This window comes from Paroedura picta, chromosome 8 (assembly GCF_049243985.1).
Source record: "Paroedura picta isolate Pp20150507F chromosome 8, Ppicta_v3.0, whole genome shotgun sequence".
Classification (NCBI taxonomy): domain Eukaryota; kingdom Metazoa; phylum Chordata; class Lepidosauria; order Squamata; family Gekkonidae; genus Paroedura; species Paroedura picta.
In genome coordinates this window covers 63,109,642-63,125,040 of record NC_135376.1, presented here as the reverse complement: position 1 = coordinate 63,125,040, position 15,399 = coordinate 63,109,642, and the positions used below count along the sequence as shown (strand labels likewise).

Sequence of the window (15,399 nt, the reverse complement as noted above, 5' to 3'; positions counted from 1 at the left end):
GAAGGGGTCTTTGTTCCAGGAAACCCCACCGCCACCATTGAGGGCGTGCGTGTGCCGGCGTTGGTCCTCGGGGATGGAGCCTACCCATTACGACGCTGGCTCATGACTCCCTACAAGCGGCCAAGGACGGACGTGCAGAGCCACTACAACCTCAGTCACTCCCGGGCAAGGAATGTAGTGGAGCGTGCCTTTGGACGTTTGAAGTCACGGTTCCGTTGTTTAATGTCACGACTCCATGTACATATTGACAATGTGACTCCGCTGATAATCGCATGTGTGATTTTGCACAACATATGCGAGGACAAGGGACATAACATCCCCTTCCCTGAGGACGAACCTGAACCTGTAGTCCTTCAGGATACACAGGACATCCCTGAAGCAAGGAGAAAAAGGATATATGCTGAGGGGTGCAAGGTTCGGGACGCCATAGCCACCCACATCTACAGAAACAGGAGGCGTGTTTAATTGTTTTTCCTACTCTGTTGTTGAATAAAGTTTTGTGTTCTTTGTTTAACCTTGTCTTGTGCGGTTTGTGTACTTTGCCAGCAAAAAAACGGGGATTCTCTGGTCCAAAAGCACTTTGACAGCCCTAAATGCTAACTCCCCACTGAAATTGACAAACACAATACGGAAGCGCTGAATGGGGAAAGTTCGGGGAGGCGGGTAGCCAGGAAGTATTGGCGACCCCTGTCAAACCGGAGGATCAATCCACTTATGTTCCAATGAATAATTTTATTGGTGGGCAGCTTTGATACATTTAAAAAAGGGGTGGTCGATCGGAGCAACGCACGTTCGTTCCCTAACCGTCATTCCGAAGATGCCGAAGCCACGGAAGGGCTCCTTCTGGCAGCGCGCCGAGGCTGAGGCACTTCTGGAGCTTGTGCTCCAATCGAAAAGTGTTGGCCGCCTTATGGCCAGCACCCACTGCCACACCAAGGGTGCTTACCTGGTGTTGGCTTCAAAGCTGAGGGAGAGGGGCTACGTCCGGACCTGGGAGCAGGTCCGGACAAAATTCAAGCGACTTAAGCTGGACTTCCTAAACAGTCTGGAACAGTGGGGGGGGATCCCGCAGCCAAGTGGGAGAACGGTCTTCCACGACCAGATGGTTAAAATATGGGAGAAGGCTGGGAAGCCCCCCCTGGACATGAGGAGGCATATGGGTGAGTGCTGCCCTCGTTGTGTTTTGCCCTTAAACATGCATGGAATGACTAGCTGCCTCTTTCCCCTACTGTCCCCAATGAAATTCGAGAAAGTATTTAGATGCTGTCAACCCCCTCTGACTTAGCCAGCCAGTACTGTAGAACCACTTTGGTTATGCGCTTAGACTCTAACTGTGGTGTGTCCACCAGCTGTGTTTCATCTCTGGTTTGTGTGCTTTTACTTATGATTTGTCTTTTTCTTTGCCCAGCCACACAATCACCATCCAAGCTGGCAACAGCACCTGAGCGTGAGGAGGGGGAGGAAGAGGGACCTTCCACCTCGGGACAGGCTGCAGGTGAGAGTTTTATGTCTGTGAGGGAGACCCATGTGTGTGTACCCCCATGGAGCCATATGGGAGCCTGATGTGATGCTTCCTTTTGGAGTGTGATCAAATTCTTTGTTTGATTTCTATAGCTGAAACTGTGGAGGCAAGGCTGCGTGCCATGGAGGCCAGAGTTACTTCCCTGGAGGCTCAAGTGGCAGAGCTGAAAGGGGAGATTGAGCAGCAAAGGCAACAGAGGGAGGCGGAAGAACGTAGGTTATGTTCCCCACTGCCCAACTCTTCTCACACTGTGGCTAAGGCCACTTAAAAGTGTATGCATGTAAACTAAAGAAATTTGAAAATATGTGTGGCACTAATGTGTACTTTTTCTCCCTCCCCACACAGTTAAGAAGAAGGAGGATGAGGACCTCTTCCGCCGCAAAGTCCGGGGGTCCGTGGGAAGGTTGAGCAGGAGAGTGAGGGAGATGGAAGGGGCTGGGCAGGGGAGCAGTGGGACCTGAGTTTTGTTTCCTGTTTGTGTTTTGGGGTAGGGGTTGGGGGGGGGCTCCAAGTTTCATTCCCTAATGTTTTTCCCCTGTTAAATGTATACTTTTGTTAAAAAAAATAGGTTTTCCAGGGGGGTGGGGGGTGGTGGTGCTGGTGGGGCTCCAAGTTTCATTCCCTAATGTTTTTCCCCTGTTAAAATGTTTTTTAAAATAAAATGTTATTGCAAATTTTATAACAAGACTCCAGTGTGACTTCTTAAACTCGCACATATTTAACCCCACACCACACTCCTAAAACTCCTTGAACTAACACCCCTCCAACCTCCAACCCACACAGCAGTACCACAATATAGACAATCACTAGAGAGGCCGCTTTCGGCCTTGCAGATTCTACAGTAGGGTACACAGAGACAGAGTCAAAAATATAAACTTTATTCAACAAACAACAAAACACAGATACCATGAAATAGAAAAAGTGGGCAAAACTAGGAGGGGGAGTACTTGTCTGCTGGTTTTATTTTTCTCTTTCCGAGAATAGTCCTCCTTCTTGTTTGGGTGGAGGCATTCTGAGAGGGAGTCGGTGGGGTGGGTGCTGGAAGTGGTGGTGTTGGTGTGGGTGGTGGTGGGGGGGGGGGCGATTTGTGGAGGGTAGGCCCTTTCCATGACCACTACAGCCCTCTCCATGAGTCTCCTTATCAGTCGCACCTCCTCCACGCCTTCGCGTAGGATTTGGTTTGTCTCTCTAAGGACTGCCCTCAATTTTCTCCCCTCCTGGGCAATGAGTGTGAGCATGGCTTGGTCAGCGGCCGCGGCACGCCGTGACTCCTCATAGCAGTGCTCAAGGAGCCTCTCTCCCACGCTTGTCAAGACGGAGACGCGCCTCAGCCTGCCGCGTTCCCTCGTAAGCCTCTCCTCTGCTGGGAGCGCACCTCTAGGTGGTGGGCTGCCTGGAGCCAGGGGTGGTTCCTCCTCCTCATCTGAAAGAACCTCTGTTGGCAAAAAATGAGAAACAAAACTGTTAGTAACATCAATAAAGTCAAAACACACCATGGTGGACATGGTGTTCTTTTTTGTCCCCGTGTTTTCCTGCCAAGAATTTAAACAATCCCCGGCGAGCACATGGCTATTGTTTGTTTGCCCATGGTGTGCTTTTACTTTTGCCTACTTTCACAGCAGGACTCTCAACAATTAAAAGGGAGCACATGGTTAGTGCCTAGCGACATTGTCCTGCAGCTATGGCTCGAAAGGAACAGGTCATGCACGCTCACCATCTTGAATCTGTATCCGCCTGCGCCGGGCAGGAGGTCCAAGCACCCCAGGCTGTTCCTCCTCCTGTGTTCCGGGTATGAAATCTGCAAAAAAAGGAAAAAAAACAGATCTAGGACCAAAGGGTGGCAAAGCCAGCTTCAAAGCCTACACCAGCAACGCAGAGGGACTCTCTTCTTTCTCTTAGCAGTGCTGCTGCCCTGCACAAACAGAAAAGCACAAAGCAGTTAAAACAGCCCCCCCCCTATTTTTACTAATACTTACCAATGTTAGTTGATGCCCCCGAATCACTATCCACGTCAGGTGCTGCTGGAGACTCTAGGGGCCCCGTCCCTGGCAACTGTGTCTCTGTGGACAAGAGCAGAAAATAGTGAAAAATGAGCAAGCATACACCATGAACCACAAAGCAAGCTCCCAAAGTAGTGAGCCAAAGTACTGCAGAAGGCCTATGGGCGAGGCATGCAGCAAATATTTTGGGGCTGTTGGTTAAACATTACCGTTTCAAATACTAACCACATCAAGCACTCCACAGCCAACCATCTTATTAAATCTTTTAAAAATTAAAATTAAATTATAAAATTAAAACCGTTTCAAATAGTAACCACAGCAAGCACTCCACAGCCTACCATCTTTTAAAATCTTTTAAAAATTAAAATTAAATTATAAAATTAAAACCGTTTCAAATAGTAACCACAGCAAGCACTCCACAGCCTACCATCTTATGCGTTGCAACGAACACACGAGAAAACGATGCCCAAACGTCAGAACACACATTTGCTCAAAAGGAAATATAAAATAAAAAGAAAATCACTTACCGGAGGCAAGGGGCGTTTGCTCAGGAGCCTCCTCTGGCTCCCCAGGAACGATGGCGATCAGGTCCAGCGTTACCGATTCCGCGGCTCGTTGCTGGACGGGGGGTGGAGGGCGAAAGCTGGACGAGGTGCCCTCGCCGGGATCCTCCTCAGCGGGTGGTTCCTCGACCGGGGCAGCCGGCTTCCGAACCACCTTAAGGCTCCGGCCGACGCGCTTCGGCCTGCCGGATCCTTCCCCGTCTCCGTACAGCTGGCGCTGCTCCTCGAAGTAGGGGCAGGTAACCTTTTCGTTGCCGGAACCCTTATTATGGTTCACGGCACGTATGTACTCTGCCCTCATTGTCTTGGTCTTCGACCGGCATTCAAGGCCGGTCCTGTTGTGGCCCAGGGCGCGCATCTTAATGGCCACTTGTTCGAAGACCTCCCTATTCCTGTGGGAGGACTGGAACGCGTCCTGGATTTTCTCCTCCGAGAAAATCCCGATCAGGTCCCTGATCTCCGCGTCCCTCCAAGTTGGGCCACGGCCGGTTGCAGGGACGGACGAGGCTTGAGAAGACGATTCCATGTTGCTTTCGCTAGTAGCTGAGCAAAATGGTGGTGGGAGGTGCAGGGTGCAACGGATCATATACCTTCCCGCACACAAAGACAAAGGGACTAGCCGGCTCCTGATTGGTAGAGGGCAGTAGGGGACACGCGCATTGGCCACATTAGGTCACATGTCACGTTCAAAGCTCCTCGCGCGGGAACAGGATCTGCTCCTAATGGCCAGATTGGCGCCCTTGTTGTTTGACTTAACGCATGCGCTTATTCGTTTACACGCGAGAAGAGCAGTTTGAACATGCAGCGGGAGCCATTTTAGGAAAATGTCCGCCATTACACAAACGCATGCCGGTGTTCAACCGAGAGCAAGTGCGGCAGTACTCGGCAGTTCCCCAATAATATTCACCAGCCACAGCATAAATCAACCAAACATGACATGTTACTGGCGTACGTTCGTTGGCACGCTCAGAGGAATGTTTTTTAAAATGAACGGGGGACGGCGACTCCGCTTGCCGGAGGTCTAGCTGCCAATGGAAGGGGTTGTCCGCACCCAAGCACAAGCACGCACCGGGAACCACACAAAGACCCACTACACATAAGCCGCCCCTCATGATATCACCTCGAATCATGTCTATTGAACCCCTGTAAGCTAAGCAGGAGACTGCGAGCGGCGACCGTTCGTTGGCACGCTCAGAGGAAAATTTTTTAAAATGAACGGGGGACGGCAACTCCGCTTGCCGGTCTAGCCGCCAATGGAAGGGGTTGTCCGCACCCAAGCACAAGCACGCACCGGGAACCACACAAAGACCCACTACACATAAGCCGCCCCTCATGATATCACCACGAATCATGTCTATTGAACCCCTCTAAGCTAAGCAGGAGACTGCGAGCGGCGAATGTTCGTTGGCACGCTCAGAGGAAAATTTTTTAAAATGCTCCCTGTACGTTGACTCCGCTAGGACTGGCCGATGGTAGACGGGGTTTTAAGCTTTGGGCAAATTTTGGGAACGTGACGGTGTGTGCCACTGTGCTTGTGAAAAACTCTTGTGGTGTCCGGGCAGAATTTCCGAAAGTGATCGTGCTTGAAAGCCAGTCGCTGTCCCGTTGCCTCGTAGATCCCCGCTCGCTCGGAGAAAAAAAAAATGGCGAACAGTTCGCCGGAAGTTTGGAGGACAGGCTCGGGAGGAGGGACTTTGAAGAACCCGCAACAATGGTAACGCACAGGTCTTTAGCGCTACTGTTGCAGATTGGTTGCAGGAGTGTATCGCTATCCGGAGGGTGAATCCAGTTTTCTGGATTCCCCTAAAAGCGCTACAACGAAGCGCTTTTGGCGGTTCGGTTTCAGGATTGTTGCAGATCGTTAACGACGTCGTGCGTTATGGCAAATTAGTAGCGTTTTCAATCAGCAACCATTGTGCTATTTTTAAGCCGTGGGAAATGCCCCTGAGATTCTGCATATGTGCTTTTGGTGTTCAGATTGTCTATGCTGCTGCATGTGTAAAAGTTCTTCAATGTTAGCTCATTCCCAATGGAGAAGCACCTGTGAAACCAGGTGAATGACATGCAAGACTTGAATTACTTGGCAAGGCTTGAAGTGATTTAATGTTACCCTGTTCTCAATAATAATTTAATCACTTGCTATGAACTTTCTTTTATTCCTGGGGCTGTTAGTTTGGGAAGGAGGTCTACAGCATTTCCAAGCATTCTTGGCTTGTGATGGGAACTACAGTACCCAGTGATCAGTCTAATAAAACGCATGCACGTGACTTAGTGCACATGTGCCAGCATTATGAACTTAAGAAAAACAGACACATTTAGGTGATCACAGAAAAGCTCCTAAATATCAAGTTGCTTTTGAACAACACTATACCCACCACTATTTCTAATTACAAGAAACATAATCAGGGTTCATTCTGCCTAATTTCACCTGGATAGAAAATTTTTCTTAGCTCTAAATCAGAGGAGATGATCTTGAGACCATGGTTAGAAAAAGCAGTGAAATCTGGTCCACACAGACAGATACAACCCTAAATTAAAAGAAAAGTTTCTCCCTGGCAATTTGGTCAGCTGCTCTGACAGTCACTGGGGGATAAATCAATTTGTAGCAGCAAGGTTAGCTATTTAAGTGCTAACCCTGAACAGCTTAATTGGGGAAGTGTGTTGAAAGCTAAAGGACAATAGCCGCATTAAGTGCATGAAGACCGTGTTGTCACACTGTGGTTGTTGTTCTTTAAAGAAGAAAATCTGTTCCACTCTAGAATCATCACACTGGCTTGGCTTGGCTGATGAATAAAATATTCCAGTTATGAAGATGTCTGGCTTGTAAATGCAGTCTAAACTGCAGAGAAATTAAAGATTGGAGTGAAGAAGAGTTAGTTCTTATATGCCGCTTTTCTCTACACAAAGGAGTCTCAAAGTGGCTTACAATCATCTTTCCTTCCTCTCCCCACAACAGACACCCTGTGAGGGAGGTGAGGCTGAGAGAGCCCTGATATTACCGCTTGGTCGGAACAGCTCTATCAGTGCTGAGGCAAGCCCAAGGTCACTGAGATGGCTGGAGAAACAGGGAATGAAACCCAGCTCTCCAGATTAGAAGTCAGTGCTCCTAATTATTACACCAAGTTGTGCAAATAGTTTTTTAAAATCTATTAATAACACCTCTTATCTATATACCAATATATATTTCCCAGTTCCTGCTACTCATAAGACATCTTGTAGAAGATACTAAGTGACATCAGTGGCCAAGTGTGTTGACTAACTTATCTGTTATTATTATAACCCTGTTCATAAGTTACAGGGGACACGAATACAGTCCATGTAGATTTATTTTTCTTTATACATGTGTTGGGAAAGCATTGTGTTACATTCAAAGCATGTACCACTGAACATGTGATTCAAATCCCACCTTTAGTCAGCTCTTGATCTTCCATTTCATCTGTAAAATAAATGCATGCCGGCTCTTTCTTACAGACCGAGGTAAGCAAGTACATGTAGGATGCACATGTGTTCAATGTAAGGTATGAACAAGGCTCAGGTCATACTAGGAGTGCAACTAACATATTATGAGCTGGGGACAGCATTGCACATTGCTTATTTATGTCTGTGCATGCACAGGGTGGCCACCTTGCCAGCCTCCAAATGGAACAATCCAAACAAAAACCAGTCCAACCTATAAAAGTAACAATGACGAAGAGGAACAACAGTGGCTGTACAATAAAGTATCTTATAATCTAACAATAAACTTACCCATTCATTAATGTCCAGAGTTGGTCAAAATGAGATCCAGAACTTACTCTTGTATTCAAGCCTTCCTCAGTGGCTTGCTCATTAATCATCAATTAATATACTCACTCAGAATATCACCCTTAGAAGCAAAACTCTCAAAAGATCAGTTAGGCTCACAGCTCAGAATTAAAGCAGAGAATCATGTCCCAGGATAATTCTCAGGGTAGGATCCCCATGTGGAGCCTGAAACTCTCCTGGAATTATAACCAGTCTCCAAATGAAAGTACTGACTACTTCCTCCAGAAAGAAATCGGTACTTTCTTTTGGAGAAAGATTTCTTCCAGAAAATGGCTGCTTTGGAGGATGGAATGAAGTCCTTCCCCAAACCCCGCACTGTCCAGGCGCTGCCTCCAGAGTTGGCAACCCTAAGGGCCGTTCCGCATTCGTCCAAAATAGCACAATAGTTACTAATTGAAATCGCTACAGTTTTGCCATTATGCACAACGTCGTTGACAATCTGCAACACTCCTGAAACCGATCCGCAAAAAGCGCTTCATTGTAGCGCTTCTAGGGAAATCCCAAAAAGTGGATTCACCCTCCGGAAAGCGCTACACTCCTGCAACCAATCTGCAACACTAGCGGAAAAGTTCTGTGCGTTACCATTGTTGCGGTTTCTGCAAAGTCCCTCCCCCTGGCTCTCTCCTCTGATCTTCCGGTGAAGCGATCACCATTTTTTTTTCTCCGAGCGAGCAGAGATCAATGCAAGCCTTCGTTTACCCAGTGAGGCTTCCCCGGCTGCAGTCCCTCTGTTTAAAGTCACCAAGCACAAGCAACACAGAGGCCCGTTTGCTGGTTTATTTTCCCTTTATTTTTCACACTGTTTTTGGCCAAAAATCGCGCCCGTGAGGGGGGGGATTTTTTTTCACTCGGGGGGAGCATGGCAACGATAAAATGGCAGCTCAAACACCACCTGCTAGCTGGATGGGTCTCTCCATTGCAACGAATCAATGCATATTCATTGCAACGGGTGTGTTGTTGTTTTTTTAACCTTCCTTAAAGGGAAAGGGGCTGTTTGGGAGCATGATAACAGCCGCCCATTGGCTGCTTGACGGCCAGGGGCAGGACACAGCTCAGCAATAGCGCTTCCTGGCTAGCGATTTTTGCAGAGACCGGAAACCTGTGGGAAACGATAGAAACGCAACTGGATTCCACTACAAAGGCAGGTATGCATAACGACGAATTCCACTATTTAAAATGGCGATTTTTCGTTCCGCAAACAATTTGCAACATGGATCCCGGTGCGGAATGGCCCTAAGCATACATACAAACACATATTTCTAGTCTGCCCTTGACTCTGGAGGTCAAGGTGGGTTATTCAGGAAAAAAATACGATCCGCAGGGTGGGACATCCAATTGCCAATGCCGTAGGACTTGATATGTAGAAATCTGGAAACCAAGCAGAGACGAAACACAGCAGAAATATCGAAACATTAAAGCAAAGCTGAAATGACATGGTCAGAACCCACTTAACATTTCCCAGACACAGGGCCTGCCTTTTGCAGGCTCAGCCTAACTCATCCTTCTGCAGCTGCCAAATCACACCCTGCAGTAATAGCAGGGGCCCCCTCCTTCACCATTACCTCCTTCCATTCTTTCCAACACTGTCTCCCCTTCTGAACACATGCAGAGGTTTCCCCCCCCTCCCGCCGCCCCATCCCCAAGCAGGAGCCTGTGAAAGGAGCCTTCCTCCACATCCAGTTTACAAACTTCTTGCACCCATGAATGCATAATGCATTCCACATTTTCTAAAATGTAATCCTAGTATTCTATGTGTAGTTCACAACTTAAACACTTGTCCTCTCTGCAAGAACGTTCCATGGGAAAGGCAGAAGCTTGGAAAGCCACTGCTTGACAAGCCTGTGAATGCACGAACATATGCACATTTGTAAATCCTTTTGTTTGTAAATAAGCACATCTGTAAATACAAACCAGGTAACTTTTGACATTTCATAATGTTCCTTAAACTTATCATAAACAATTCTGTCAAAAACAAAATAATCTGCATGATCGATCAATCATGAGTGTGAGGGGATTATTTATCCCATACTGTTTCCTGCTCTTCCTTCAAAGTGCTCAGGGTGGCATACCTGTGATTATGCCACTCTACTGCCACAGCAACCCTGCAAAATAGACAAGACCCTGTAAAGTAGGGAACTGGTCCAATGAGCTCCATGGCTAAGGAGAGCTTGGAGATGATCGCTTCCCCATCCAAGACCAGCACACTTTCTACTAACATTACACCAGTTCCACAATGAGGAGAAAAGGTCAAATTCGGACCATGGGGACCTGTGTGTTATCATGAACACACAGAGCTATGTTCTACGAAGTCACACCATCAATCCATCACAGTCAATACAGACTACTCTGACAGGTCATAGTTCTTCAGGAACTTAGATCAAGGTGTGTCACACCATCTCCTATGTCATCCTCCTGACTGGAGTTGCCCGGGACTGAACCTGGGACCTTCTACATGCAAAGCACACGGGCTGCCACCAAACACAGGCATCGCACTTGTGGATCATGTATGCAAAGAGCATTTGTGACTATTGCCATGGCACCTGTTTCAGTACCTAAATGGAACTCCTCTTATCCAAAATGGTACTGTACAAAAAATTTAAAATACACAATGCTTACCTCAATTACATATTTATTGCACCCAGATTTGTCTGGCTTAGACACGAAATGCTAGAAACGGCTCCATTCCTTCAAGGGAAGCAACAACAAAGTAGTGGTTTTATCCCCCCCCCCCCCAACTACAGGAGAGAGAGCTTCAGTAATATATCACACTTTACTCCTTGCCACAGAGGTATTTTTATAACTAAAGCAGGGTGGTTTTTTATGGGTCAGATGTTGTTGTCCTAGCATACCACAGCTTGTATTCTCTTGATACAATATCTGTTTGTTCTCTACTTAATTTTTAATGTATGTATTTGTTTTTATATTAAAATTCAATAAAATTTTAATTATAAAACATAATATATCACACTGAAATATATGTATCTGCAGAGAGATACAGCTGCGGTTTTACAGCAGATGTACTCTCTCCGCCACCGCAGATATATATGCCTGGTGCAGATTTTAACCGTTAAACAAAAATGTATGCGGCTCAACTCCCCGGGAATATTTCAGGAAGACTCAGGTACAATGTCACTGGGATATAGTTCAACACACAGCTGATTTCAATATTAAGAAAAGGAAAGATGTTTTACGTGGTTACTAGGAGGGGAGGTTAAAGAATGGTAAAAAAAATGAAAAATTCATAAGATGCCCCCATAAGTAAAAAGGCACTGCTGATCCCAAAGTAAGTTGCTTTAGATAGAACATCAGCTTCCACAATGCTTATTTTTCATCTGCAAGGAAAGTAGCATGTTATCTGCTGCACACAGGAACAAGGTTATTTCCCCACAATCCTCCCAAGTGAGCACTTCTCTAGAGCCCAGGGAGGGTCAGCATAGGGATGCCTATTCCAAAGTGGGGCCTGGGGATCCCCTGGAGCTATAGGTCATCTCCAGACTAAAGAAATCAGTTCCTCTGGAGAAAATGGTTGCTTTGTAAGGTGGACTCCACAGCATCATCACTGAGGTCCCTCCCCACCCCAAATCCTGTTCACTCCTAGCTCCACCCCGAAAGTCAACAAGTGTTGGGAAAGTGTTTCCCAACCCAGAGGTGGCAACCTTAGATCAGCATCCAAAGAGACATGCTTCCATGCCTCCCAACATCCTAGTCCCTGCAGGGGGCCTCCTTTACCACATCCTGAAGACTCCCAAGATCTGCAATTTGTCCTCATTGCTCTCACTGCCTGCTCCCCAGCTCTATTTGAAAAACCAAGTAGGGAGAGAAGCATGGAGCAGTTAGTGCAGGTCACTTCATTCCCCCCACACACACACACACACACCTGGGGCAGCAGTATGGATGAGGACAGAGAAAAGCTTGTTCAAGATTAATGGTACACTTAGGGGTAGGCTTGCTGAGGATATGTGGCCAAAAGCCCTTCGAAATCTGAACTCAGGGGTGCTGTTACCTGGTATTCAAAGTTACCAAAGCGTAGCTGCCATTCCCACAACCCTAATTTTACTAGTTCTCACAGGAGGCTGAGACCTAGCAGCTTTGACTTCCGATCCTGGATTGCAGTGGACCTTGGGTGGTTTTTTTTAGGAACCTATTATGCCTAGGTGTGAAGTTTCTGAGCCCTATGGCAGATCTCATGCATTCTGTTCATGGCTGGTAGTTTGGTATCAGGCTGTAATCCCTTAGGCTGTTTGTTTGTTTTCCCCTAAGCCAAGAAATACTTTGATTTTTATTGAGAACTTTCCAACCCTCTTTTGATTTCCTTTTCTGAATTTGAAATTTGCTGTTAATGGAAAGAGAAAACAAAACTCCTACTACAAGTGCTGTAGAAATACAGTTGCCTTGCAGGGTGATATGCGAGCCAGAAATTACGCGAGCCTTTTGTTTGGCAAAAAACAGGCCACAGCTTTATTAACCAACAAGAACTGAGGGTTGGCCTGGCACGAGGGATGGAGTGACCCGTGCAGCCGGATAGCTGCTACATGGGTTCAAGGGGCGCCTGGATCTTCCTTCCTCCCAGCCGGGAGAAAGGACCCCTTGCTCCTTGAACCCTCCACCAGGAGAAGGACAGAAGATGGTTGCCGGGCGTCCACCTCATTCAACCATCCCTTCCTTCTGGCTCCGAGCCCCTGACCTACCCAGCCGGATAGGCCGCTCTCGGTGTTGCCGGTCTCTTACTGAGACCCCCGCCCCAGGGTCCCAGCACGCAGGCTGTTCCCTGGCCTACACTCCCCCTCGTGCCCCTATACCGCAGCTGTGACGAAGTGACCTAAAATTAACGGGGTGGGAGGGTGGGTCGCCGTCTTCGGCTCTCGGCCGCAACAGAGGCCGAGCCTGCGCACGCGGCGCCTTAAAAGGGGAAGCCCGCGGCCCCGCCCCTTACGCCGCCGGCCGCACGCATGGCGCCGCTCCCTCCCTCCTAGCTGGGCCGACGCGGCTGCGTCATTTCCCGGCCCCGCTCACCCGCAGCGGCAACGGCAGCCTCTGGTGAGTCGCCGGCTGCTATTTGCCTTGCAGGGTGATATGCGAGCCAGAAATTACGCGAGCCTTTTGTTTGGCAAAAAACAGGCCACAGCTTTATTAACCAACAAGAACTGAGGGTTGGCCTGGCACGAGGGATGGAGTGACCCGTGCAGCCGGATAGCTGCTACATGGGTTCAAGGGGCGCCTGGATCTTCCTTCCTCCCAGCCGGGAGAAAGGACCCCTTGCTCCTTGAACCCTCCACCAGGAGAAGGACAGAAGATGGTTGCCGGGCGTCCACCTCATTCAACCATCCCTTCCTTCTGGCTCCGAGCCCCTGACCTACCCAGCCGGATAGGCCGCTCTCGGTGTTAGCCGGTCTCTTACTGAGACCCCCGCCCCAGGGTCCCAGCACGCAGGCTGTTCCCTGGCCTACACTCCCCCTCGTGCCCCTATACCGCAGCTGTGACGAAGTGACCTAAAATTAACGGGGTGGGAGGGTGGGTCGCCGTCTTCGGCTCTCGGCCGCAACAGAGGCCGAGCCTGCGCACGCGGCGCCTTAAAAGGGGAAGCCCGCGGCCCCGCCCCTTACGCCGCCGGCCGCACGCATGGCGCCGCTCCCTCCCTCCTAGCTGGGCCGACGCGGCTGCGTCATTTTCCGGCCCCGCTCACCCGCAGCGGCAACGGCAGCCTCTGGTGAGTCGCCGGCTGCTATTTGCCTTGCAGGGTGATATGCGAGCCAGAAATTACGCGAGCCTTTTGTTTGGCAAAAAACAGGCCACAGCTTTATTAACCAACAAGAACTGAGGGTTGGCCTGGCACGAGGGATGGAGTGACCCGTGCAGCCGGATAGCTGCTACATGGGTTCAAGGGGCGCCTGGATCTTCCTTCCTCCCAGCCGGGAGAAAGGACCCCTTGCTCCTTGAACCCTCCACCAGGAGAAGGACAGAAGATGGTTGCCGGGCGTCCACCTCATTCAACCATCCCTTCCTTCTGGCTCCGAGCCCCTGACCTACCCAGCCGGATAGGCCGCTCTCGGTGTTAGCCGGTCTCTTACTGAGACCCCCGCCCCAGGGTCCCAGCACGCAGGCTGTTCCCTGGCCTACACTCCCCCTCGTGCCCCTATACCGCCACTGAACGAGGGCCAGCCGGCCCCGTTCCCGCCAACCCCAGAACACCTTGACACCACACAAACAACGCTGCCTTCAAACTGCGCAGCCATAACTCATTCCCCCATGGGGAAAGATGAACCCCGTCCCGTCGAAAAGCGGGAGCCAACTTATGTGAAATATCTGGGTGCCGGATAACGGCCCCCCCCAACTCAGCCATCAGCTTCCGGACTTCCCTGTTAATCTTTTCCTTCGCCACATGAACCCGCTCTGGTTTGAGCGCATCTCGCCAGACTCTCCTATCCAGGAGTTCTGACCACATCAGATAGGTGTTCGGTAACCGCTGACTCAACACCCGCAAGTCATCCATTATCCTGTGGCGAAGTCCCAAACCGGAAGCGGCGGGAATATCATTTTCCCCGAGTTGAATCACCAGCACAGACGGGGAACCACCCCTATGGACCTCTCGGGACACGACCTCCATCAACGCCGCCCACTTCATCCCTCGATGACCGGACCATCTGATGGACAGTTGATCACCAATTCCGAGATCCGGTCCCCATCCAGCGGCACTTGCATGCTGCCCAGCCCAGTAGACGATGCTGTGGCCGATGACAAGCGCAGACGCTGCTGCTGGAAGCAAACCTGCAACGAACAAAACGTTAGCAAACCATGCTAGACCGAACATAGGAACGAAAAGCCCGGGACTGCCAGCGCCCCTTGCGCATTATCTCCCAGTCCTGCTTTCCTTCATGAAAGGCCTGTGTGGCCGCCCCTATCCTGAAGGAGTGGGTACCATACCATTCAGGACGTAGCCCCACCCGCTCCAAACAGCGCCGTAGCACCGCGATAAACTGGAACCTGGATAGGCTGGACCCATCTCCGTGTATAAGCAACACCCCTGGTACTTGTGGCCGCACTGCCATATAAGCGGCCAAACACCGCACCGGGCACACCCTCCTGTGATGGAACTTGCTTAGCAAGACTGCAGTGCCCTTGCCCGTCTGGTCCGTCTTGGACCGACGCAACCAGATCTCCAACCCCCGTGTTGTAAATACCGCATCCTCCGCCTGGAGTGCAGGGGATGCCTTGGCATTCCTAGAGGGTGCCACTAACTCCCCACAGCGGAAAGCGCCATGGTATGCCAGCGCAAATGTCGCCCCGAAGAGCAACGCCTCAAACTCTGAGCTGCAGACTGATTCCAAAACCCGCATCAGAGACTGGAGTACTGGGAGGGTTATCGGGCGCCTAGCATCAGGCACCACCCTCTCTGTGCGGCCCCAGCCTGACAATGCCTTTTTGGCCAGAAAAGAAGTGCTGGGGTCCCAACCCCCGAGGGCCCTACCAAAAAAGGACAACCCAGCCATGGTGACCCTCAAGGACCTGTGCG

At 49.7% G+C, this 15,399-nt stretch overlaps 1 protein-coding gene across 1 annotated transcript; it reads right to left on the bottom strand.

Moving 5' to 3' along the window:
• Positions 1-2,331: 2,331 nt before the first annotated feature.
• Positions 2,332-14,511, bottom strand: LOC143844018 (uncharacterized). The gene is made up of 4 exons (XM_077350951.1): positions 14,180-14,511; positions 3,499-3,713; positions 3,237-3,320; positions 2,332-2,957 (listed from the first exon to the last, which is right to left on the bottom strand). The coding sequence occupies exons 1-4, from the start codon at positions 14,509-14,511 to the stop codon at positions 2,404-2,406; spliced, it is 1,185 nt and encodes a 394-aa protein (XP_077207066.1). The 3' UTR covers positions 2,332-2,403.
• Between the last annotated feature and the right edge of the window lie 888 nt (positions 14,512-15,399).

Bases quoted from the DNA above. Each gene is read 5' to 3' on its own strand.
- LOC143844018 (XM_077350951.1), bottom strand. From the start codon at position 14,511: ATGAAGTGGGCGGCGTTGATGGAGGTCGTGTCCCGAGAGGTCCATAGG. The intron at 3,321-3,498 runs GTAAGTATTAGT...CTTTTTTTGCAG, and splicing joins GGGGGCATCAACTAACATTG to ATTTCATACCCGGAACACAG. The intron at 2,958-3,236 runs GTGAGCGTGCAT...TTTTGCCAACAG, and splicing joins GCGGATACAGATTCAAGATG to AGGTTCTTTCAGATGAGGAG.